The sequence below is a fragment of the Ursus arctos genome, unplaced genomic scaffold, assembly GCF_023065955.2.
Source record: "Ursus arctos isolate Adak ecotype North America unplaced genomic scaffold, UrsArc2.0 scaffold_15, whole genome shotgun sequence".
NCBI classification, from domain to species: Eukaryota; Metazoa; Chordata; class Mammalia; order Carnivora; family Ursidae; genus Ursus; species Ursus arctos.
In genome coordinates this window covers 29,392,149-29,416,115 of record NW_026622819.1, presented here as the reverse complement: position 1 = coordinate 29,416,115, position 23,967 = coordinate 29,392,149, and the positions used below count along the sequence as shown (strand labels likewise).

Sequence of the window (23,967 nt, the reverse complement as noted above, 5' to 3'; positions counted from 1 at the left end):
AATTATCCTGTCCTTCCTCCTTTAATTCTCAAAGCTAAACATTCATTTAAGCCTGGACTTTATATATTGACCGTTAAGGTGAGCATTTAAGACGGGAGCAAACCTGAATTGCCTGTGTTAAATTGGAAACCCAGGAAACTCAAACACTAATGTGTGAAATCCAAACTCAATTTTCCGAATGAATGGGCTACTCCTGAACTAAATCTCCACAAGTGCACGCTATTAGCCAAACAACAATTTGCTTGTTAGAATTATAATCAGGATCTTTCAGAAATGGATCCATTACTCTTCTTTGGGGTTCATCACTAGGGTGAGCTATGTTAATAAATATATTTCATATAATTTGCCATGCAGTTTCCAAAATTCATTGAAATAAAATACTATGCAGGCTTCCGACCAGCAAATTAGCATTCGTATTTCCCAAGACTGCTGCAAAACAACTTCTCCTACATTCCATACACCACAGTATCTACCTGTAACGGACGGTCTACCCCAAAGCCCTAATTCTGATAAAGTTCAGGAACCTGGAAACAGATGGGAAAGAGAGAGTACACAACCTTCACTTAGGCCCACTGCCTTATTTCCTTTGGCCTGATGCCTTTTTTTTTTTTTTTTTTTTTTTAGTTCCCAGACAGGTGAGGCCATACTGATATTTGAAACAAGAAGATCCAATGGCCCAACATGATGGCCATATGCTAGTAGGCTTCTTCCAGACACCAGGTCCATTGATCTCCCTAGGGCAGGTGTGGAAAGCTCCGTTCAGTAGGGACTGGAGGCCTGTGACCAGCTCTAGCTTTCAGACAAGGGCAGGTTGGAAACTGAGTAGCTCAGAGCACTTGTGGTCGATTTTCTTTTTCTCACCAATAACAATAATGGTGAGTGGCTGAGTACTTAACAGGCACTCTTCTCAGGAATATGCAACGCCTCACTTAATCTACGCTACAACCCTCTGTGTTAGACACTATTGCACCATTATTCCCATTTTACTGATGAGGAAACCCAGGCACAGAGGAGGCAGCATGAAAAATAGCACTTTACGGAAAGTTATTTATACTTTAGTAGAATTTACATTTTTCTGTACTGGGCAAACTTTCTCAGATTTCTCCTTATCGCGTTTACAGGCAGTGATAGACATAGTTATCAGCCCCAAAGCCCAGGCATCCGCCTATCAGGACAGGCTCTGGGCATGGCTCCGAGGTAAGGGTCCCGGGAACCCCCCAAACTATGATTTAACCTTTTGGTGGCTAGCCCATCGGGGGCTTCTCAGGGAAGACGCCTACTGCTACAGAGGTATTTCGGCATCGAAATTCTTCTTTAATAGTATAATGAACCATGTGACATGCCGCCTCATAGCCCCATACGCTCCAGGGTTCCCAGCCCCTCCGGGAAGAGTCCGTCCCCCGTGCTGCTGGAGACACCCCCTCCCGCACAGTGCCTACCTTTCTGGCAGTGCAGCCCCTCGAAGCCCAGGGGGCAGTCGCACTCGTAGCTCTCCTTCCTGGGCCGGCAGCTGCCCCCGTGCTGACAGGGCCCCGCCACGCACGGGTGGGCCGCGTTCTCCACGTTCACACCACGCGTGAAGTCATGCTTCAGGTGGATGGCGCGGTCGTTCAGGATGATCTGCGGGGGACAGAAGGTCGAGACGTTCAGGCACGCGGGACACAGCTCTGCAGTCCGCTATGGCTTCCCTCGGCGCCCTCATTTGCATGAAAGAGAAAATGTCCAGTTCCGGTTTTTATCGCCTTATAAACGTGATGCAGGAACTGAAGTCATTACCTGTGGCTCTTGGGAGAATCTGCCAAGGAAAGCACCCCCTGGCTCTGGAAGATTCTGGGAGGTCATAAAGAAGTCCCAATAAATACAAAACGAGGGTTCTCAACCTGGCTGCCTGTTAGAATTGCCTGGGGAACTTGAAGAAAGGGACTGACGCCCGGGTCCCACACCGGTCCACTGGATCAGCATCTCTGAGGGTGGGATCCAGTCAGCAGTCCCTTTTAAAAGCTTTCCAAGTGATTCTAAGATGCAGCCAAGGCTGAGAGGTGCTGCTGTAAAGCCAAGTAGGAAAGAATACAAAACCAAGTATCATGCAGGCAGGAATCTAAGGGGGACTGATGGATCCTGGTGGCAGTGAGGCTGGGAGAAGCTTCTCCCTGTACTGTTATCTTCTTCTGGCTAATGGTCTCTGGGGAGTCTACAGCTCCATCACCTGGGTCTCCCCAATTGTCCCACCCACTCCTGCTACCCTCCCTCCTTGACACTCTTGGATTCCCTTCCTCTCCACATCCCCTTCCCCACCACTTACAAAAAAAAAAAAAAAAGGAAAGAAAGAAATTCAGATCATGTTCTTAGCACTGCCGTGCATATTCACCGGGACAAGAGCGCTCCTTTGCCTTCACCCCCTTTTCCCTGCAGTGGGGCTCTAGCAAAAACAGTGAATTTATAGGGAGAGGTTACTGGGCTTTCCAGCCTCAAATAAATGGAGCCCACGCTGTCAGCCCTTGCCTTGGAGAGTGTGTTCATTGCAAGCTGTGGGGGTTGCAGTGTCACACAGCTTTGCAGAACCTGGGGACAGAACACCGCTCAGAAAGACATCCGCCCTGCAGGGGATCCTAAGAGGTTGGCCATGGTCCTTCCTGCCACTAACCCATGTTCCACAGGCTTGCCTAGTCTTTGGAGGGTGTCGGGAGAGTTGGGAGAATACTTTTTCCCAGTCTTGAATCTTCCAAGCTGTGAGAAAGTAGTCAGAATCCTTCTACACTTGTCCCTTCTTCATGCTCCAAGGGAAAGACTGTGAAACTGAGTCATATGTACTTGAGACAAGCCCAGATGCTACTCTCCACAGCAGGACCAGGCACAGCCAATGACTCAGCTCCTGGGAGGGGAGGGTGGCCTTCCCAGGAGGCATGGAGGAAAGGGTTGTGTGCACTGTGTGAAGGGGGGAGCAGCAAAGTCTGACAAGGGTGGGGAGAGGGTGTGAGGCCTCTTAGCATCTCAGCTTGCTTTCTAAGTAAGAATTTCAAACACATGGTTAAACATGGCCAACCCCACTGATAGGGGACCATGGGCTGAGCTGAAGGGTCACGGACATCACTCTTCAGCAACACAGGGAAATACATCAGAGTCAGCAAGTATTGACTAGACCCCTTTTGTGGGACCCACACCGGGATACAAGAGAAGGACCGAGCCCCATGGGGCCCCGGATTTGCAAATCACGATAGGACCTCCTTTCACGGGCCTCCTTCATTTTAGCCTCCTCATGCTTCACCCCAAGGCTAGAAAGGATCAGTGGCCCACCACCCACCATTAGTTGCTAAAGGAAAACAGGAAGAAGCTAACATCCAGGAATCCAATATGCTTTTCTTCAAATCCTTTTTCTCCCAGTGTTTGGCGGTCCTGGAAATCTGGTTTGGTGAGTCAGCCTGCATGTCTATTACAGACAAAACATGTTATCATAACCGGAGAGGTCATGGGCAGCCCCAAGAGAAGGAATAACAAATATGAGTGGGGTCAGTGCCCTGTACCTTTAACTAGCTGAAGGATTTTTTTCTGAACCTTCTATGGAAGGACTCCTTCATCTATGCTCTTAAGAGCTTGGTTACATGATGGTTACTGCTAAGTTGCAGGGGTGGCAATGGGCATGGAGGTGGGAATGAGGGTTGGCTCTTGACTTGAGCAGCCTGCAAAGTAACCCCAAAGAGAAGCACAGAGCCAAGAGTTGCTAGGAGACTCCATTCTCCTCCTTCCCTTCAGTAGAAGCATCTGCAGCCACCTGATGCCTGTTCCCTCCCTCAGCGTTGCCTGGACCCTTTGGAAGATCGGCTATAAGATTCATATTCACTGAGTTGCATTCATGGTATGTCTGCTGGACAGAGGCCCAGCAGCAGACATTATAAGAAAGTGGGGCTGGAAAGCTATGTTGCTAGCGTTGAAAAGGAAAACCTTAAAATTTTCTCCAAGCTTCTTTTTTTGGAGGCATCGGATTACACCGATCACAGTTCTCAAGTCCATCACCTGTAGACTAGGTCCCACAACAGACACACACAAGTGAAGCCTGTACCTTCTGGATGCTTCCACTAAATGGCTTCAGGATGCCCGAGTTCTTCTTCACATCATCATAGTCAGGGACTCCACCAATAAAGATGTCCGTGTTGCACTTAATCTGCGTGAAGCCGCCCTGCCAACAGATCAGACACGAAACATGGTATAGCTTCAGAAAAGACAGTTAAAACTACCAACTGGTAGAGCAACCCTGGGGACACACACCAACAGGCCGGTGGGACCTTCACGTTGGTTTGTATTGCCACTTACCACCTGTTTGAGTGTCTGGAAGTGTATTAACCTCTCCAAGACTCCGTTTCATCATCTATAAAATGGGAACCCTACTATCTACTGCAGAGAGGGGTCATGGCGGATGTGATAGACTGCATGAATGCCCACCAGCATTCTCTAGAAGCAGCCCCTCTCCCTGCAGGAAGATCACTTCCAACCTGTTGATCTTGAGTGGGGCCAGGTAACTAATTAGCTTCAGTCAATAAAACACGAGCAGAAGAGAAATGAATCACTTCCGTGCTAAAGCTTTCAGAGCCAGAAAGTGGCTCACGGTGGACTCTCAGCCTGGGTGTCAGATTCAAGCTACCCCTGACCAGGGGTGCCCTGGTGGCTCAGTCTGTTAAGCATCTGACTCTTAGTTTCGGCTCAGGTCATGACCTCAGGGTGGTGAGATTGGGTCTGCACCCAGCGGGGAGTCTGCTTGAGTTTCCTTCCCTCTGCCCCCCCCCAAATAAATAAATAAAATCTTTTTTTTTTTTTAAAGCCGCACCTGACCACTGATGGACATGTAAGAGAGAAATAAGCCCTTATTGTAGCTGCTGATATCTTGGAGCCCTTTGTGATGGACATAGCGCAGTCTAGCCTCTCTTGGAGGCTGAGATCCTGCCTACTTAGCACTTGGCCCACAACCGGATGCATAATTAGCATTCCTGTCCGCCCAGCTATTGTTCTATTCCACAGTGGTAAAGATAGAACCGCTTTAGGCCAAGAGAAAAAGACCGCGTGGTGGGTGGGAGGCATTCCTTCTTATCGACTACAAAGGGTAGAAAATTCTTCCATTTTCCAAATTCTGAGAAAACTTACCCTGTCAACCCCCAGAGGCTTTCCCTGTTACTGGCTATTTCAACAGCCGAAACTCTCATGCGTGGGCTCGACAGCAAGCTGGGTGTAATATTTAATGTCTAAACTCCTTCAGATGTGAGCTGTAAGCAAAAATTAAAGTGTTCTAACAAATAGAGATATATTGAAATTTGAGATCTCTGTGATGAGCCCTCTTTAGGTAATGTAAGTCAGGTTTCCTCTGACTTACGGTGAAAAGAAATATACACAGTAGCAGCATTTAGTCATTGATTTAACAAGTATTATTGGGCATTACTGTGTCCCAGGCACTAAATGCTGGACAAATAAGAGGAAGTAAGGAGACCTGGTTCCTGCCGCCCAGAGGCTTACACGGGCAGGTGGGATTAGCTCAGCGAGGACTGTTCAAGTGACTCTGAATGCACTTGATGGTGTGTGTGTGTGTGTGTGTGTGTGTGTGTGTGTGTGTGTGTGTCTCATATCCTACCCTAGACACAGAGAGTTGGGGAGGTGGTCGAGGAAGAGTCAGAATTACAGAAACTGGCCACAGTCAGGGCTTGAGGGGAAATAGTAAGTATAGGGCAGAGGCAAGAAGGGACCAGATCCTGCATGCATAGAAATTTGCCCTGAACCCAAAAAGCAGTGAGTTTTAAGCAGACAGAAATTGTCCTATCTGTGTTTTAGGCAGATCACAGGCCAGAGGGAGGGGAACGGATGTAGGGTCAGGTCAGAGTAGGGACGGGGAGACCGGGAGGGCAGAGAGGAAGGTGTCCCATCTCAGGGGCTGCTCACAGCAGTCAGGTCCAGCCAGGTTATGGCAGGGAGGTCTTGACTGGAACACAGACAGCACTGCCTTCTGTCAATAACCTTCGGGCAGCTTTCAGGGTTCTTATGTAACTGGCCAAGGGTTGGGGGCAGGCAGTGCTCATCAAAGAAGCGGAAGGGCTTTTGGGAGTTCTAGTGGCTGCCTGGAATACTCCCCACGCAGCAGCTGTCACCACACACCCACAGGCACCCATCACTGCCGCGTCTTAGCTCTTACCCAAAAGTTCAAGTCAGATAATAAGAGGAAAGGAGGAAGGCTGCAGGGTCAAAGGGATTTCAGAGAAACAGGCTGTTTTGGAAAACCTTTGAGTTACAGTTGTATCCAGGGAACAGCACTCGGCCTCATGGGGAGAGAGCTGGTTCCTTTTCGTTGCTCATCAAAATCCTCCCCCACCTCCCTCCAGCTGCCCCACCCACGGGGAACCGCAGGAGAAAAGCAAATAGCCCCACCAAAATGAGGCTTCGTGTCTAGAGCTGCCACTTCTGGTTAGCTGGAAGTGGGTGGAAAACCTGAGCAAAGCCACTGGCTGGGGTTTTCTGGAGCCCTCAGAAGCACATCCCCTCTTTAAGCCTGGCATAGACTCAACCCTGGACTGTTGGTATTTCTCAGCTGAGCAACCCAGGGTTTGGTTCGACTTTAGTGTGGACACTTAGAGGCCGACGTCCTGGGTTAACCCCCAGCAGTGTTCTCTAATCCCACCATCTCTAAGCCCTAAGACCACTATTCCCAATACCACTGCTGTATAACCAAAAGGGTCAGCCATGCCTTTGAACATGGTATGGGCAGCTGGGGAGCAGAAATCCCCAGGGGAAGACGTGATGAAGTCTCAACTCACTGAGATCAAGCAGGGGGCCTTCCACACCTGTCTCAGAGCTGTCTCAAAACAAACAAACAAACAAACAAAAAACCACCTCACATGCACCCAGAATAGCTACACCTTTACCCACATGTTTACATTTCTTTCCAGGTAGGAGCTGCACTCCACCTTCTGTCTGTTCCAAAGGCCAATAGGGAGGTACTGGTTCTACCATATTGGTTTAATTCTCATTCTCTGACATGGTAAGCAATAGAAACTCTGAGGTATGGTTGTTACCTTTGTGTTGTCTCTTTGTTGTAGAATCCCAATGATAAATACCGTGTCCTGAAGAGTTCCTTATTTGTAATCAAAGCCCTTAACCCTACTATCTACAAATATCCCCATTCTGAACTTTTGTTCCTATTGTATAAATGGTTATAACTAAGGCCTACAGAGATACAATGCTTTTTTAAATTTATATTTATATAAATTCAACATATAGTCAAGCCAATAGTTGTGAACTTCTATCTTGGACTAAAGGCAGCTGTTAGAATTTTCTGGATCATACCAGAAGTGACTCCGTTTCTCCCTTTAAAATTCGTTTCCTTCCTTCCTTCCTTCCTTCCTTCCTTCCTTCCTTCCTTCCTTCCTTCCTTCCTTCCCTTCCTTCCCTTCCTTCCCTTCCTTCCCTTCCTTCCCTCCCATTTTCCTTCCTTCCCTCTCTCTCTTCTTTCCTCAAATACATATAGAACATTTTTTAGGTTTGAAGTGTGCTTACCTCTTGAAGCAGAACCCAGTTTGGGATTCTTCTAATCCTGAAGAGGTCCTTGGTTCTGACAGGACCTCCTACCACTGCCATCCTTTATGCTGGCCTCTGGACATGTGTTCTTCCTTTTCTCTTCTTCAACCCAATACCTCTTTCCTCACCAAAAGTCTCTTTTTCTTCCTTTTCTTTTTTTCTACCAATCCATTTTCTTATCAGAATACCCACATTAATTAATGTGCTCTTTAAATCTGCTGATGTACAGAACAAAGACTGCTGGGAATTAAAATAGTAGAAAATCTCAAGTCTTGTCTGTTTTGGGGGGACTAAAATTTTTGTATGTAAAGAATCTTGGTAGGTTATAATTTAAAAGAAATCTCTCTTATCTCTTCTTAAAAATGTTATTTTCTTTGGACATGACCTTGGAAATAAAATCATGGATGAAAGTTATAAACTTGAGCAGAAACTCTGTGCTCTTGAGGTCACAAGACTACTCTATTAACAAATAATAAGTCAAGCTGCATAGTGCTGACGGGAGGCCGGGTACCATTGTGTTTTACAGATATAGTTATTCTAATTTGCACAACTCTATGAACGAGGCTCTATTATCATCACCATTATCCCCATTTTATAGATGAGAAAACACAAACTTGGAGGTCAAATGACCCATCTGAGTTGACACTACTGATAAGTAATGGAGCAAGACCTGGAACCCAGGACCCTGGCGGCAGAGCTGTGTTTCCTGTCAGATGTGTGACCCCCACACCGCTGGCCTGCCCTCCAAGTCTGTGTCCTGACCTACTGCATTAGACACTGACTCGAACAAAGGCAGGGACTGGCGGTGGGGGTGGCAAGCGATTCTGTAAATGCTGTACTTGTATTAGCTCACTCAATCCTTGCAACAACTGTTAAGAGACCTCCACTGTTATTACCCCATTCACAGCCGAGGAACAGAAAAGCTAAGTGACTTGCCCAGTGGGAGCTGGGGTGTCAAGCGAGGCAGTCTGGCACTGGAGTCCATGTACTTAACTTCTACACTGCTGGTCTTCTCACCGGGACAGGAAGAAAACAGCAGCACACATTCCATTAATGCACATCCTTCTCACCTTTGCCATTGCTTCCACCGCCTTCTGCTTATCCACTTGTAAGATCCCGTTCTTTGCTGTGCGAGACACGTGCAGCTCGTGCCAGTGGCCCAGGGTGATGGGGTCTTCACTCCTGTTGAAGGAAGGAAACTGAGCGTGGGTTAGCGTCACTGGTGTTACGGACTGTGCTCAGGAATCTGCCTGGTTGCAACGGATGCCAACCTCAGAGTCGTCATTGCATTGGGTCCAAAGACAACGATCCTTCCTGCTTAGTAAGCACCGCAGTGTGAGCTCTATCTGTTGGACCCCGTTATGGTAGAACATCGCAACTATTATTCTATTTGTTCATTACAACAAGCCTGAAATGTGGGTCAGAGGAGCCCGATTTTCTAGATGAGAGGTGACAGGAGGGTGAGATGTGATTACCGTTGCACACAAGCTTTGAAAAGGGGGAAATGACCTGGGCTCTCGTACAAAACACAGAGTCTTTGCTGTGCTGATGTCTGCAGCATCCTTTGAAATGCATCAAAAAGATAGGATGGATGGTTGGATAGATGGATCAATGTAAGGATAGTTAGGCATGTGATAAAGCAAATATAGCAAAATATTAATTGTAGATGGCAAATTGGAGGTATAAGGACGTTTACTGTATAATTCTTCCAACTTTTCTGTATGTTTGAAATTTCTCATAATAAAATGTTGGGAGGGGAGGATTCCATATTGTCTGATACTGTGAAAAGGATCAGAGGTACCTTAAAAATTCAATTACTAGTTCAAGGTGGAAGCACTTGAAGTTTAAATGTTATCGATAGGAGTTTTACACATTACTTTGGATAGTGAGGTATGCAAGAAGAGTATAATTATTGCATTTGTATTTCTAACGGTGTCTAGTTCCTGGCCTTCACTGAACCTCCCAATTATTTTTTGATCCTGGCTCATCTTTAGAAAATTGTCAGGAATACCAATGGGCACAATTATCGAAAGGTCTCCACCCTCTCACTTGATTTTTTATGCTCTGGCAAATGCTTTTGTGATTTGTCCTTAGCAATTAGAATTTAATCACCTTGGCTAAATCGATATGCAATAAAGAAATCAGAGGCGCTCTTAGAGCAGCCCCGTCTCCATGATAAGTCACAGCGCCTTGGTGGCGTTCTTGTCCTGCAGAGGTCACTCCCTGTCAATACCTGCTTTCCTCGGCAGGCTGGTATTGATCCCAGCCATCACGAGCTCACTGCAATTGCCTCGATTTTTGAATCAAGTTCATAATGAACTTGACTACCTTATCCTTTTCCTAAACTTAAAATGATTTGGCCAATTCCACAACTTCCTGTGGTTCGGGCTTTCAGCGGACGTTCTTAATCAAGCAGGAAGTCTTTGAAATGGTTTTCAAAATAAACATCTTGCAAAGGGGCGCCTGAAACACCAACAGTAATCACTGTTGTCAGGTTACACTGGAGAGGGAGGGGACAGGGGGTGCTTTGCCCCTTGGACACTCTGAGCACTTGCTTCCTTTTCATCACACCTACTACGCAGAATCCTTTCTCCAGGTGCTTTCCTACTAGACAGGGAGAAGATAATGCACGTTTAAAAAACAAAAAAATTAAAACCACCTCTTGCCTCAAGGAGGCACAGAATTATGAAAGAGAGAAATGCTGGACACTCAGGTCCTATGTGTCTGTGACCCCACAGCAGGAGCTGCCACTGCGGAGGTGTGGGGTGCAGGGGGCCATCTGTCAGGAGGAGGCTGATGAACCCCGACCCTCCCCTTGCTCCTTCTGGTCACTCCATACCCAGGAGGAAGCCATTTGAAAACACAAGGTGATATTCAAGGTGTCTTCCCTTCTCAACTTGACGAATAGTTCTACGTGAATTGCTTAGATTGTTTTGCATAATCATATGTAAATTGAATCAATTAAATACCCACCAAAGTTGTCTTGGGACCTAGGATGATTTTGCATAACCAGAGGTACAAAAATGTTTGTCCATGCCCCAAGGTAGGAAGTGTCACTAATGTGCACGAATCCAGCCGTGGGACAAAAATGAACAGTCCTTTTTAAGAACTGTTGGAACCTAACGCAGTAAGCATTTCCCACCAGCCATGAAAAATGACCAGCAGTTAAGGGCGATGTATGGTTGTACCATCTCTCCCGCACGCTCTTCCTAAAAATGACAGTCTAGCAGTATGAATTACGATTGAACGCAGCCCGCAATTTCCTTTAAAACCACCATCACCGACTGATTGCCTGCTGCGGGGCACCACTGAACGAAACCTCGCAGTGAGTTTCAAAAGACAATTCGCCAAATGTAGGAACAAGGAGCGTGTCTGCCTTCGATGAGTAGGCCTCCGGCTTGAGGGTAAAAACTACCAGGGGACCAAGACAGTAAGAAGAAGGAGACATAGACAAATAAGAAGAATGTCTGCCCCTACCATCCACAGGCTCTGAGTGAGCCATGAAAATAGTGGCACACAGGGTGGGAACAATCGATCTGCTACATAAATTGATAGTGCAAGCGAGATAACAGGAGGCACGGTCTGACGACTCAGAGCCAATTCTGCCCCTACCAGCAAGTGCTTCACAAGAACCGAGCCCCTGCCACGCTAGTGAGACCACTCATCACACTGGCTTCTGGAGCATCATGGTCAGGGATGAGTCCCACGATGGCTGACCCAGGGCCAGGCTCCTACATGGAGAACAGTAAGAGACTCGCTCAACAACGGGTTAGCATCAAAGAAACAGTGCAAGAGGACAGTAAAAATTGAAAGCGAGGTCACCAAGGACATTTCTGTTCATGCAATGTCTGTCAATACTTCTTTCCTAGTCATCGCATATTTGCTGAGCGCCCACCGACGGTTGCTCTGAGCACGTGCCGGTGAATTACACTTCCTCAAGTCTCTCCTGACACCACTGTACAGATGAAGGCAGGGGCACCCCCATGTGAAGCAAGCCCGGCCGCCATAGGTTGAAGCAGAGAATCGCTCCCTGCTGGGGAGTTACTGGAGAAAAGGACATCTTGCCAGAAGGAAAGCATGAGCCATTAAGGAAGCATGTCATCTGTAAACACCAGGACAAATTTCAGAAAAGGTAGGTGTGGAGGGAAGACAGGAAGAGCACAAGCTATTAGGACAAAGTCCTCTTTTCTCAAAGTGACTGCTGTTTAGCTTTGGTGGGGGGGGAGCCTGAAGGTCTCAGCCCTTACCTGAGAATACCAGTCCCAGAGCCACAGTCAAAGCGGAACTCCACGTGGCCCCCTGCCATGTTGATAGACAGGAAGTCTTTGCTGGCTGTGTCATAGCTGTATAGGAGGACGCCATCACCCGAGTCTGGCCGAAAGGTGATCTCAAACTCCATGAAGGAAAGGTAATGCTGGGGCTCCAGGAGCCAGGGGGTTGCAGCATAGGACCTCAGGGACTCTCTGAATTGAGGAATGGTCAGGGTGAAAGCTGAGGAAAGAAGCATGTCATTAGAAAGCCCTCTGTGGCGGAACTAGCCACGTTCTTTTCCTCCTGGGTACAGAGTGCAACTACACTTCCCAGCAGCCCCGGGTTAGTTGGCAGGCGTCGCTGAATTCTGGTCAGTAGAGTGTGGGTGGTACTATTATACAGCACCCCAGGTCTGGCCCCTCAAACTTCCCTCCATCTCCCATGCGCCCTCTCGTCCCTCATCTGCTAGCTGAATGCAGGAAGCGGGGGCGGTGGGGGGGGATTCTAAGGCCCTGGTAGAGCCCCTAGAAGGAAGGAGGCTGCATCTCCGAATGGCTACTACATGGTGCAGAGGCCTCCCGCCCTCCACCCCCCACTGACCTGCAGTGACGTGTGACGTGAGCAAGGACCAACCTTTACTGTGTTAGGCCACAAAATATGAGATGATACGTAACAGCTTTGGCTTACTGGAAATCATAGGCCCTCCTCTAGATGAAATGATATTTGAGATTATACAGTGCTAAAAAAAAGAATTTCTCTCAGGATAGTGTCTTAGGTCCAAATTTGAATCATTGGTGAGAAAGTTAAAACATGTTCAACTCTGCATGGTGTTCCAAAATCTTTTAAATCTTTAAACTTTTCCATTATTATGTGTGGATTTGTGCATGCATGTGTTTACATGTATATACACACGTTGGTACATACATGTATTGAGATCTATACAGACAGTATGAGAGGTGGAATAATTCACTAGAGCAATATAAAGACAGAGAAACAAGATGACTTTTGTCCCATCCCACTGTTCATGATTCTGTGTGTATCTTCCCAACCTTTTCTCTGAAACTGTTGGATATTCTAAGGAGCATGAGCTGCAAATGGTCTGATATAGACCAGACGCACAGAGGTTTTTCAAAGTTTTTTGAGGGCCAAAAGGTGCTCAGCAAAGCCTGGCCCAAGAGCATCTTCAGATGAACATATCTTTGGTTGGTTTGACACTTCAACACTCAAAGACACTCCAACCTGATAAAAAAGGTGGGGGGGGGCACCTGGGTGGTTCAGTCAGTTAAGCATCTGACTCCAGCTCAGGGTCCTGGGTTTGAGCCCCATGTAGGGCTCCCTGCTCAGTGGGGAGTCTGCTTCTTCCTCAGCCTCTGGCTCCCCACCCAACCTTGTGTATGCTCACTTCTCTCTCTCAAATAAATAAAATCATAAAAAAAAGATTCTCCCATGTCTCCCAACAATGCATAAATTTTCATCCCCCCCAAATGTATGGGACCTTGCTAAAGGCACATTGGTGAAAAATTACATCAACATGGATTAACAGTGCAGACAGAGGTCGCAATCCACTTGTTTCTCTCTCACCATCTTCACAGTGCCGCCCTTTAAATCCAAGAGGACAGAGGCAGATGTAGGAGTCGGCTTTGACGGCCATGCACGTGCCACCGTTGACACACGAAGCTTCGTCACAGAGTCCGCTGCTGCACTCCCCTACATACAGAACAGGAATTACAAAACTGATCCATCACGTGAGCCAGGCCAAGAGGGCGGCGCTGGCCATGCCAACAGCTCAGGTCTCCAAATAAATACAGTTCAGTTCCCACTCCTGTTCATCGGTACCCAGCACAACTGCAAAACAGCTTTCAGGATAAGTGGAACATACCCTTTGTTTTAATTTGATTTTGTCTTGTTCTTTACGAAGAGCCACAGAATCTTTAAAACATGGTGGACACAATAAATCAAATACTAAATTGTTGGATAATTTTATGACCACTGACAAGGATGAATGAGCTGTTTCTGCTTTAATTCATCTCTCTTATTCCCATAAGAGTGTGTTTCAATCCCTCCAATGTCAACATGGCATTTCTGTTAAAAGCGTTCTAGTTTTTGTGGCCCCAATCACCTTAAGTGCTACCGCCCTGTGGGCTCAAAGTTGAGGCAGTAAGGTAGGGACTGAAGCCATGTCTAACGTATGACCTGGCCTGAGCCATCCACTCCTCTGTCTGGGACAGGGAGGGGCTTGGGGGCTCCAAAATACCTCAGCATGTGCCTTCCAGAATCCCTATTTCTACCTCCAAAGTTACAATCGTATGGGAGACAAGAAGGTGGCCTGAAGTAAGAAGTGGTGACAGACTCAACACCAGGTGGGTCCATTCTCTTTACCAAACACATATCAGAGAGGCCCATCCAGGGCATACATTGTCATTGTCAAGATCATCAGATGAAAGGGAAACAAATGGACTTCTCCTGCACTGCTTTTCTTCTGCCTCTGTGGGCTTCCTTGTCTCCTTGTATGTAAGAAGTAAATTAGACAGAAGGGCTACTATCTGGCCCAGAACGACATAGGTGAGTACAAAACACTTCTTCCCGGATTGGGGGCTAAGGGGCACATCTCTGATGGAGAGGTCCACCCCTGTGCCCTGCAGGTGGTGATGCTGTGCCCACCTGGGCTGGAAGCTCACCTCCCCCCGCCCCCTGTTGGCCTGGTTGTGTCATCCCTGCAAGCCTCTCATCCTTTCCTCCTTAGTCCTCTGCGTTTGTTGAGCTGATTGGTCTCTGCTTCCATGCTCAGCCTCACCTGGGCAGGGGTGGGGGGGTGGGGGGGGCGGGGAGTGAGCCGGGCTGGGTATAGTGTGCACCCAGGCGAGGAGGCTGACCTCAGGGGTCTGTGACAGAGCTGAATTCAAGCCCTTCCACAAGGCTCGTTGCTCCAGCCGGGGTGGGCTGGCCTCGGTGAATTCCAGCGGGGGCCCCTGTAAGTTCAGGCCGAAGTGACGGGTGGTCTGCAGCCGCAGCTGGAGAACACGACCCGCAGCCCCACTCCGCAGGGAGGGTGACGTGCCTCCATGGGAGCCAAACACGCAGGCCCCGCGCCCCCACCGGTCCCGGCCGGGCTGCGACTCCTTCTAAGAGAAGGACTGCTCCCACAGGAAGACACGGGGTTCTTGGGTTATTTTAGATGCACATGGGAAAATATGACTGTATATATTTGCATTGTGACTATATTTTAAGAGGTGGGAGTGGGGTGGGACATTTCCTTGCTGAAAGCGTGTTTCGGCAGGATTCTACTGGCCGTGGTATGCCAGACGCATTGGGAGCAGTGGCGTGGGAAAGAGGAACGAAGTCCTACGGGGAGGGAACCTGGGGCTGGACAGGGTGGTAGCAGGGGACATGGAGAGAAAGCGAAGACACAGGGAAGGAAGAAAGAGCCGTTCCTTCCAGAGGCTGAAGGTGGAGGCAGACTCTAGCATAACGTCCAGGGTCCCAGCTGGGCTGTGTGCAGGAAGAGGGGCAGGAGTAGGGCGGTGAGCATGGCTGGGAGCAGGAACCGGTTGCTGGGGGGCAGAGGGCCTGGCCTCGCTCGGCTGAAGCCTACGGTGACTGTGCCAACATCCCCCGCTGAGCCCCGGGCATAGTCCCCACACCGGGGGGGAGGTGGGGGGGGGAGGTGGTGACCCTGAGGTGGAGGGGCTTCCTGAGAGAGGATGGGGAAAGGGCCCCATGGAACTCCCAGGCAACCAGAGAAGGGTGAGGCTCCGGCAGAGAAGACAGGGAGACCAGGTCAGAGCACTCGGAGGACTGGGGCAGGGTCATGGAGGCTCGGGAGGGGCAGGAGCACAGGGAGAAGGCAGACTTAGTACTGCTGACAAGTCCAGGAGGAGAAGCTGTGCGTTTTGTAAAGAGATGACCACACCCGGTTTGAGGAGAGCAATTTTGCTGCACAGTGGAAGGCAGAAGCCCCACCGCAGGGGTTTCACACGGGGCCCGGAAAATTGTGAGAGCTGGGTCTAGAAAGAGAGGAGAGAGGCGTCCAGGGTTCCCGAGCTGGAAGGGTAGTAGGACCGTGTGAGGCGGGGGGACCTGAGCAAGTGTGAAGAAGCCAGGCCAGGGGGCCTGTGAACTTATACGGGAAACACATTAATCTTCATTTTCCCTCACTTCCAATTGAACAGAGTGTTTTCTTCAGTTACTAATGTAGGCAACAAAAGCTCAAAGGATAAGCAGTGCTTGTGGCCTATGACCAACAGACCCGAGTTATTGTCACATCACAGCCCACTTGTCGCAGATAATCTCAAAATATCATTTATGTTAATTACTACTTTGAAATCACGGTAGCCATTGTACCCCCATTAAATAATCCTGTTCTCTAATGCTTAATAATTGAGAGGCACAGATACTTCTACAAAAACAAAGCTTAAAAGCACTGTATGGCTTCATTTCAATGTGAGTGTTTCCTACCATGGATATTACTCTCTGCATTTAAAAACATCATTTTGAGGGGCGTCGGGCTGGCTCAGTGGGTGGAGCATGCTCTCTCTATTTCAGGGTTGTAAGTTCGAGCCCCACGTTGGGTGGAGAGATTACTTAAAAATAAAATCTTGGGACGCCTGGGTGGCTCAGCTGGTTAAGCATCTGATTCTTTGATTTTGGCTCAAGTCATGCTTTCAGGGTCATGAGATCAAGCCCTGCATCAGGCACTGTGCTGGGGCGTGGAGCCTGCTTCGGATTCTCTCTCTCCCTCTGCCCCCTCCACCTCTCTGCTCTCACTCTCTTTCTTTCTCTCAAAAAAAAAAAAAAACCTTAAAAAAATAATAAAAACATTTGAGAAGAGTCCATTGGCTTCACCAGATTGCCAGAGAAGTTCATAGCACACAAAAGGTTAAGAACTCTTGGGTTATAGCCGTGATCATCCTGGTAGCAAGGTCCAGGGATGTAGGGAAGGATGGGTGCAGAGTGGAGATAAATAGGTTGGTTTTATTAATTTTTTAAAAATTATACTCATGTTTATTCCTTCAGCTAATTAAGAGGAGGACAACGTTTTCAAATGTGTGGCTTGCATGACATAGATGGCAAGCAACAGACAGTTCAAACGATATATAAACGTGCTGTTAGATAGTATGATTTCATACTGGCTGGCAAGAAAGTTATGCTCTGTTCAAGTTTCATTCTTCCTAATTGTCTCATTATGAAAAGTTGTTCATGAAAAGACAGGGCTTCTATGACACTCACTAACCTCTCTTTTTCACAAAGAGAGAGGTGGATTTTGATAGGCCAGAATCAAACCAGAATTGAGTCAAACTAGAATTTAATGACATTGTTCTCATTGTACTTATTTTCACTATTACCTTTACGGCAAGCCAGTAGATCTCCATTTGGAGCCATGATCAACGGTTTGTCCTTCCAGGGAGGGGATATTTATTGCTGACATCATTGGGATAGCCATTAAAAAAGGTTATAATAAAAAGCAGACCAACTTTCAGTTGGTTTATTATTGCTGTCAAATCGACTATAGATTAGACATCCCTTTATTGCCCCTTCTATCTTACTCACTTATTGTTAGTGACAATAAGTTCCTTTGAAAAACACAGAGGGGAACATAGGCTGCAACCTCTCTGACACCAGCCACAGCAACTTTCTTCATGACACATCTCCAAAGGCAAGAGAAACAAGAGGTTGGTTTTAGAAAGGAGGGAAACTTCCCACTGAGAGTGGGAGGAAGCAAGTGGGTTGCCAGATCCTGGGCCTAGAGTGCTAGCGGGACCCCAACATCAATATATAAAATCACTTTGGTTGACACTGAACCTACTAGATGCCGGCTGGTGTTTATGCAAGACAGTGAAGTGAGGGCAGGAGAGAAACTGGGCCCCTGAGGAGAGACGTGAAGGTGGCACATCATGGAGTAGAAGACATTAAGGACACATGGACAGGGAGAAACCCTCCTGCCCTCGTCCCCCAGTCCATAACCGAGCCCTGTCTATCTCCCCTACTGAAGAGCTGTCCAGTCAGTCGCACTTCTGCCACCACCACCAGCCTGGAGCAAATCGCCATTATCTCTGATCCGGCCTGTCTCCATAGTGGCTCGGCCCGTTTAATGTGCCTCCTGAATACCGCTTCCAAAAAGCTGTCCCCCGCCAGAGGGATCTTTTCAAAACACAGACTACATCAGGGTACCCACCTCCCCCTCACACTCCCACTGGGACAAGTCATTTCCTCTGCCCGGAATGTTCTTCCCTCTCTTATCTGCTCGAGAAGAAAAATGCTTCAGATAGCAACTTTGCATTATATCCTCAGAAAACTTTCCTGGACCTCCAGCTCATTAAATTCCCTTATTACACATTATTGTTGTACTGTTACTCCTTCTTTGTAACGCTTACACCAAATTGTAATTTTACATCTGCCCTTGTGATTGTTTGATCAGTCTGGTCTCTCCTTGTGGCAGCTACGTGACGGCTGAGCTAGGATCATTACTTTATCCCCAGCACCCAGCATCATGACTGGCATCAAGCAGATGCTTACGTAAGTATCTTGAGGGAAAGAATGACTAAAAGAGTGATAAACCCATGGTGAGACCCATGGACACCTCAGACCTCTTGAGTCTCGACTAACTGGGGAAGCTGGCTTTGTCACGTTGACCCAGTGGGGTGTGGAGATCAAAGACAGGATTGGAAAAAAGGAGTGCTGGTGGTTTAGGTTTGAGAATTTGGGTAGAAATACTAAAAGGCAAGTCTAGACCAGAGAATGCAAAATTTTGCTGAGATTGCTGACCGGTCTAGAACGTGAGTTTAGAGAGAGTCCAATCACTGGGACTAATCTAATGAAGGAGATGAAGTGGGAGAGCTTGCGTAATGAAAGGCCCCTCTGAGGAGTGGAGGTAGGCTGAGGCGAGGTGGGGAGGGGGACAGAGAAAAAGCTGGGGTCGCAGAGAGCAGTACCCACTTAGAGGTTCCAGACAGAGGAACCGTGACTCTGCCACTGTCATTACCTTCTTCTGGATGCCTGTATCCCCACCAGAAATTCACTGCTGTTGGTATGAGCCCAGACTTCCCCATAGTGGCACCGTACTTAATTTAAAAGAACTTGAATTTCTGAAGGACTAACTCAAAGTAAAGCTAAGTATGGAGGCTGAGGAAGGATTAGCAACCCTTTTCCAGCATGCCACGGTGAAAAATGGGAAGAAAAATGAAAAAAGGCAATGTGACTGATGCCTGCCATTAAGGTTCACCGTAAGGCTCACAGTCATCAAAGAATCCAGTAGTAGCTTCCAGGGAGCCCAGAGCCAGCACCGCCTGCTGCCATCGGCTCAGTGGAGAGGTTGGTTTCGCACCATGTGAGAATTGAAAATGCTGCCAGAAATTGGTCCTTGCTCAACTTCACAATGTCTTAACCTGTCAGAGGTGACCGTGCAATGTGGAGACTACGGATCTGTCCTTCAGGGCTGTTTCCCTGTTAGTTCAATGAAGAGAGAAAACTTATACCCTGCTTAATGGGTGGAGTCAGGATATTAATAATAATATCAATAGCAAGAAATATTTACAACATGTTTGCTATGCGCAAGGCTTTGTTCTTAGTACTTCATATGCACCACAACTCATCTGGACAAAGTCATCTTTATGATGAAGTTACTAAAAAAATTCATTGGTTGAAGCCCTAACTCCCAAGGTGACTATATTTGGAGACAGGACCTTTGAGAAGGTAATTAAGGTTAAATGAAGTCTTAAGAGTAGGACCTAATCCAATCTGACCAGTGTCCTTATAAGAAGAGGGAGAGACGCGAGGGATATAGGAACTGACAAAGGCCATGTGAGGACACTGTGGAAGGACTGCCATCTGCAAACCGAGGAGGGAGGCCTCAGGAGAAACCAAATCGGCCGGTGCCTTCGTCTTGGAGTTCCAGCTTCCAGACTGTGAGAAAATAATGTTATTAAAGCCACCGGTCTGTGGTACTTTGTTACGGCGGCCCTAGCAGACTGAGACGGTCACTGAGTTAACCGACTTTAGAATTGTCTATCTGCTCTCAGTGATGGAATAAATATCTTTACTCCTTTAAAAACAAGTCTAATCTTTTCAAAAAATGATGCTGGAACAACTGAACATCCACGTGCAAAAAAAAAAAAAAGGTAATAATCTACACAGATCTTACACCCTTTATGAAAATTAACTCAAACAGATCATAGACCTAAATGTAAAACACAAGACTGTGAAACTTCCAGAAGGTGGTGTGGACAGAAACCTAGATGACCTTGGGTAAGGCAATGACTTTTTAGAGACAACACCAAAGGCACAACCCTTGAAAGAAATAACTGATAAGCTCGATTTCATTGAAATTAAATATTTCTAATCTATGAAAGGCAACATCAAGAGAATGAGAGGATAAGCCACAGAGTGGGAGAAAATATTTGCAAAAGACACATCTGATAAGGGACTATTGTCCAAAATATATTTTTAAAAAAACTCTTAAATTTCAACCATAAGAAAACAAACAACCTGATTTTTAAAATGGTCTAAAGACCATAACAGACACTTCACCAAAAAAAAGATAGACAGATGGTAAATAAATATATGGAAAGATGCCCACATGATATGTCATCAAGGAAATGCAAATCGCAACAATGAGATACCACCACACATCTGTTAAAATCTGGAACTCCGACAACACCAAATGCTAACAAAATTGTGGAGCAACAGGAACTCTCAAACATTCCCGGTCGGAACACAAAATGGTACAGCGACTCTGGGAAACAGTTTGGCAGTTTCTCACAAAACCAAACATACTCTTACTATGTGATCCAACAATCACACTCCTTTTTGGTACTTACTCAAAAAAGTTGAAAATTTATGTCCACCCAAAAAACCTGCACACTGATGTTTAGAGCAGTTTTATTCATAAATAAAACCTTGGCCAAAACATGGAGGCAACCAAGAGGCCCTACAGTAGGCCTGACAGACGTGCCTCTAGTACATATAGATGATGGAACGTCATCCAGCACTGAAAAGGAATGAGCCATCAAGCCATGAAAGGGCACGAACGAAACTTGGTGCATGTCACTAACTGAAAGAAACCCATCTTAGAAAGCTACTTACTATATGACTCCAACTATGTGACATTCTGGAAAAGGCAAAATCATAGAGAATATAAAAAAAAAAATCAGTGGTTGCCAGAGGTTGGGGTGGGGGGGGAGAGGAGAGGGATAGATGAGCAGAGCACAGAGGGTTTTCAGAGCAGCAAAAATACCCTGTATGACACCGTAATGACGGATATACGTTCTACGTTTGTCCAAACCCACAGAATGCATGATGCCATGAGTGAACCGTAACATGAACTACGGACTTTAGGCGATACTCATGTGTCAGTGCGGGTTCATCCGGTGTAACCAAGGTACCACTCCAGGGGCATGCTGGTCATGGGGGAGGCCATGCTTGTGGCAGGGGGGTGTTTAGGGGGGTATATGGGAAATCTCTGTATCTGCCCCTCAAATTTCTTGTGAACCTTAAACTGCTGAAAAAATAAAGTCTTAATAAAAAAAGAAAGTAGAAAAAAAGTCAGTCCCAGCTCTGCCTGCTCTTTTGATGTTTTATTTGACTTTTAGCCCCAGTTTCATGATGTATAAAATAGGCATAATAGGGGTGCCTGGGTGGCTCGGTCGGTTAAGCATCTGCCTTCAGCTCAGGTCATGATCCCAGGGTCCTGGGATGGAGTCCCTCATCAGGCTCCCTGCTCAGGGGAGAGCCAGCTTCTCTCTCTCCCTGCTTATGCTCTCTGTCACTTTCTCTCTCTCTCTCAAATAAATAAATAAAATCTTTAAAAATAAAATAAAATTTAAATTTAAAAAATAGTCATAATAATAATTGCTACCTCCTAGAGCTAATGTGAGGAGTTAAGGAGCGGGCATTTGAGAAAGTGTTGGACACAGTGGTCAAGAATTAGAATTTGGCCATTTCTCCTGGAAGCAGAAAGCCTATGAAGGTTCTTCTTAAATTATTGTGTTGGCTTTTCCACTGGACTGAGTGAGGAAGGGTGAAAGGGCTGAACTGCTTGTTGATTTGTCAGATGAGACCATGCCATGCTTCATGAAGAAGGCCAAGGGCAGTGGGACACAACCAGGGGTTTGGTGTGCCATATTGTTTACCATGTCTTGCTCGTCAGGCTCAGGTCATAAGGTCTGCAAAGCACCAACCTCACCCCTTGGGCCCACCTCCCTCCTGAAGTTTCTGCATTAACCAGTTGCCTAGGGCTGCAATCCATGAAGCTGCTCACCTCCGTGGCCCACACCAGAAAGGCAATCCCACAAGAGCACCCTGGCTCACTGGGCAACCACTTACCTACGTCGGCCCCGCTGAGTGCCTTCCCTAGGGGCCAGGGCCTCATGTCGATTCTCTTCCCATTAACGGTGAGCGACTGCACACAGCCTTGAAAGCCTCTGTTTGTTCCTGTTGCTCTGACCAACCAGTATGCACTGGGAGCCCCACCAAGATAGAGGGGTGTCCGGAAGGTAATTTTACTGTACTGGCCCTTTAAGAAAGATGAACACTGTAACTCACTAACCAAAATCGAAAGCCAAAACACAACAGATTTTAACGAGGGGCATGGTTAAGATGTAGTTTACAGCTCCACTGCTTTCTTCCATCTGTGTTTATGTTTACAACATTGCCCTACTGGAAAATTAAACCCATGGTTACCGTAGGAAACCCAGTGAGCTCCTCAGAGGGCTGTGTTTTGAGAAGAGATGGTTTTGGAATGCCTAGAAGGGAAGGGAAGGTAGGTCAGAGCCAAGAGCAACCCAACAGGCAGGGCACCATGCTGGGCATCCAAAAAAAACTTTCTCTTTCCAGTCCTGACACCAACTTACTGTGTACCTTGGATGAATCATAGGGTTCTTGCGTGTCTCAAAAGGTGATAATGCTAATTTTGTGTATATGTGAGCCAACCCTTACCTTTTACTCTCCTACTCACCCTTATACTATGTCCTGCAAGAAACATTGTGTGTGGTGGGGAAAGGGCAGGATTGCCACACAGACTGTGTTGCAAAATACTTTGAAACTTGCTCATGGATACAACTTTTGAGTGTGTATGTGTATCTACAATTAGGTAGGGACATTTCTAATCTTAGAGAAAACCACGATCTGGACTGCAGGTTTTGAGGTTACAAAATACAGACCTGAACATGAGGTAGGACAAAATTAAGGTACCCTTCATCATTTTTTTATTACAGAAATATCTTATTCATTTGGATTAAAGTGGGCTGGGAAAAGGCATGTTGCCAGAATTTATAAAAAGTCCAGAATGTAAGCCACCGAAATGCAATCTTTATCTTTTAGACTTTTGTTGCCAACAAATAGAACATCTAAATCATTAATTTATCTTTCCTAATGGATAGATAAGAATCATTGATAAATAGTATATTGAATATGAGCTAGGCAGCTTTAAAGTATTTACAGTGAATTTTAAGGATTGTTCACCAGCCACTAAGGGTACTGTTTTTGTTAGATGAATTGAGTGCCCTGTTGCTTATTTCATTCAGATCCTCAGAATTCCCTCCTGGATCTTATCTTCACTGTTCCCTGATCCAGGCCCACAGCAGGGGCCTGACAACTCAATCTTTTTTTCCTTTTCTGGGACATTACGTGTGTGGTAGGGTGGGTGGTTCCTCTGAGCCTCTCTTACAACATCCCAGGCAATAGTCTGGTAAAGATTGACCTTTACCTTGCTCTGACGAGGGTTGCTTTGGGTTCTGGAGCGTGCTTTGCCTGCTATGCAGACAACTGGAAGTGCCCTGGAGTTTGCCTTCCCCCAGCACAGCACTTAACAGTTTTGATGGGAACCAAGGTGTGAAAGTCCAATTCCCTTGCTTTGGGCGGGAATCACTCTGAGGTGTAACTTACACTACTTATAGTTTCTTTCGCTTGTTGTTACCACACAGCTCGGTTTATTAACCTTTGCAAAATTTCCTTGCTTTCAACCACAAGACATTTTCACATGTATAGCTTCTATTACAGCTTCTCCATCTTATATTCACTGTTAGTATTTGGGATCCAAGGCCAAAGCTTCTTTATTCCTATCAGACTTGATTGTAATCATATTAGGGCTATTGTCCTGGCATGCATGTGATTCCATAGTTCATTTTTCATCATAGTCTTTTTCCCCTTAGAAATACATGTGTATATGCATAAGCG

General features: G+C 46.7%; 1 protein-coding gene across 2 annotated transcripts in view; it reads right to left on the bottom strand.

Annotated features, from left to right (window-relative positions):
• EGFLAM (EGF like, fibronectin type III and laminin G domains) overlaps nucleotides 1-23,967 on the bottom strand; it is a 250,445-nt gene that overhangs the window by 21,282 nt on the left and 205,196 nt on the right. For both annotated transcript variants that reach the window (XM_044387045.3, XM_026506843.4), the window contains 6 exons: nucleotides 22,117-22,306; nucleotides 13,381-13,506; nucleotides 11,796-12,039; nucleotides 8,619-8,730; nucleotides 4,058-4,174; nucleotides 1,440-1,620 (listed from right to left, as the gene is read on the bottom strand). In XM_044387045.3, the coding sequence (XP_044242980.2) occupies nucleotides 1,440-1,620; nucleotides 4,058-4,174; nucleotides 8,619-8,730; nucleotides 11,796-12,039; nucleotides 13,381-13,506; nucleotides 22,117-22,306 (970 nt within the window). The remainder of the gene's footprint in view (nucleotides 1-1,439; nucleotides 1,621-4,057; nucleotides 4,175-8,618; nucleotides 8,731-11,795; nucleotides 12,040-13,380; nucleotides 13,507-22,116; nucleotides 22,307-23,967) is intronic.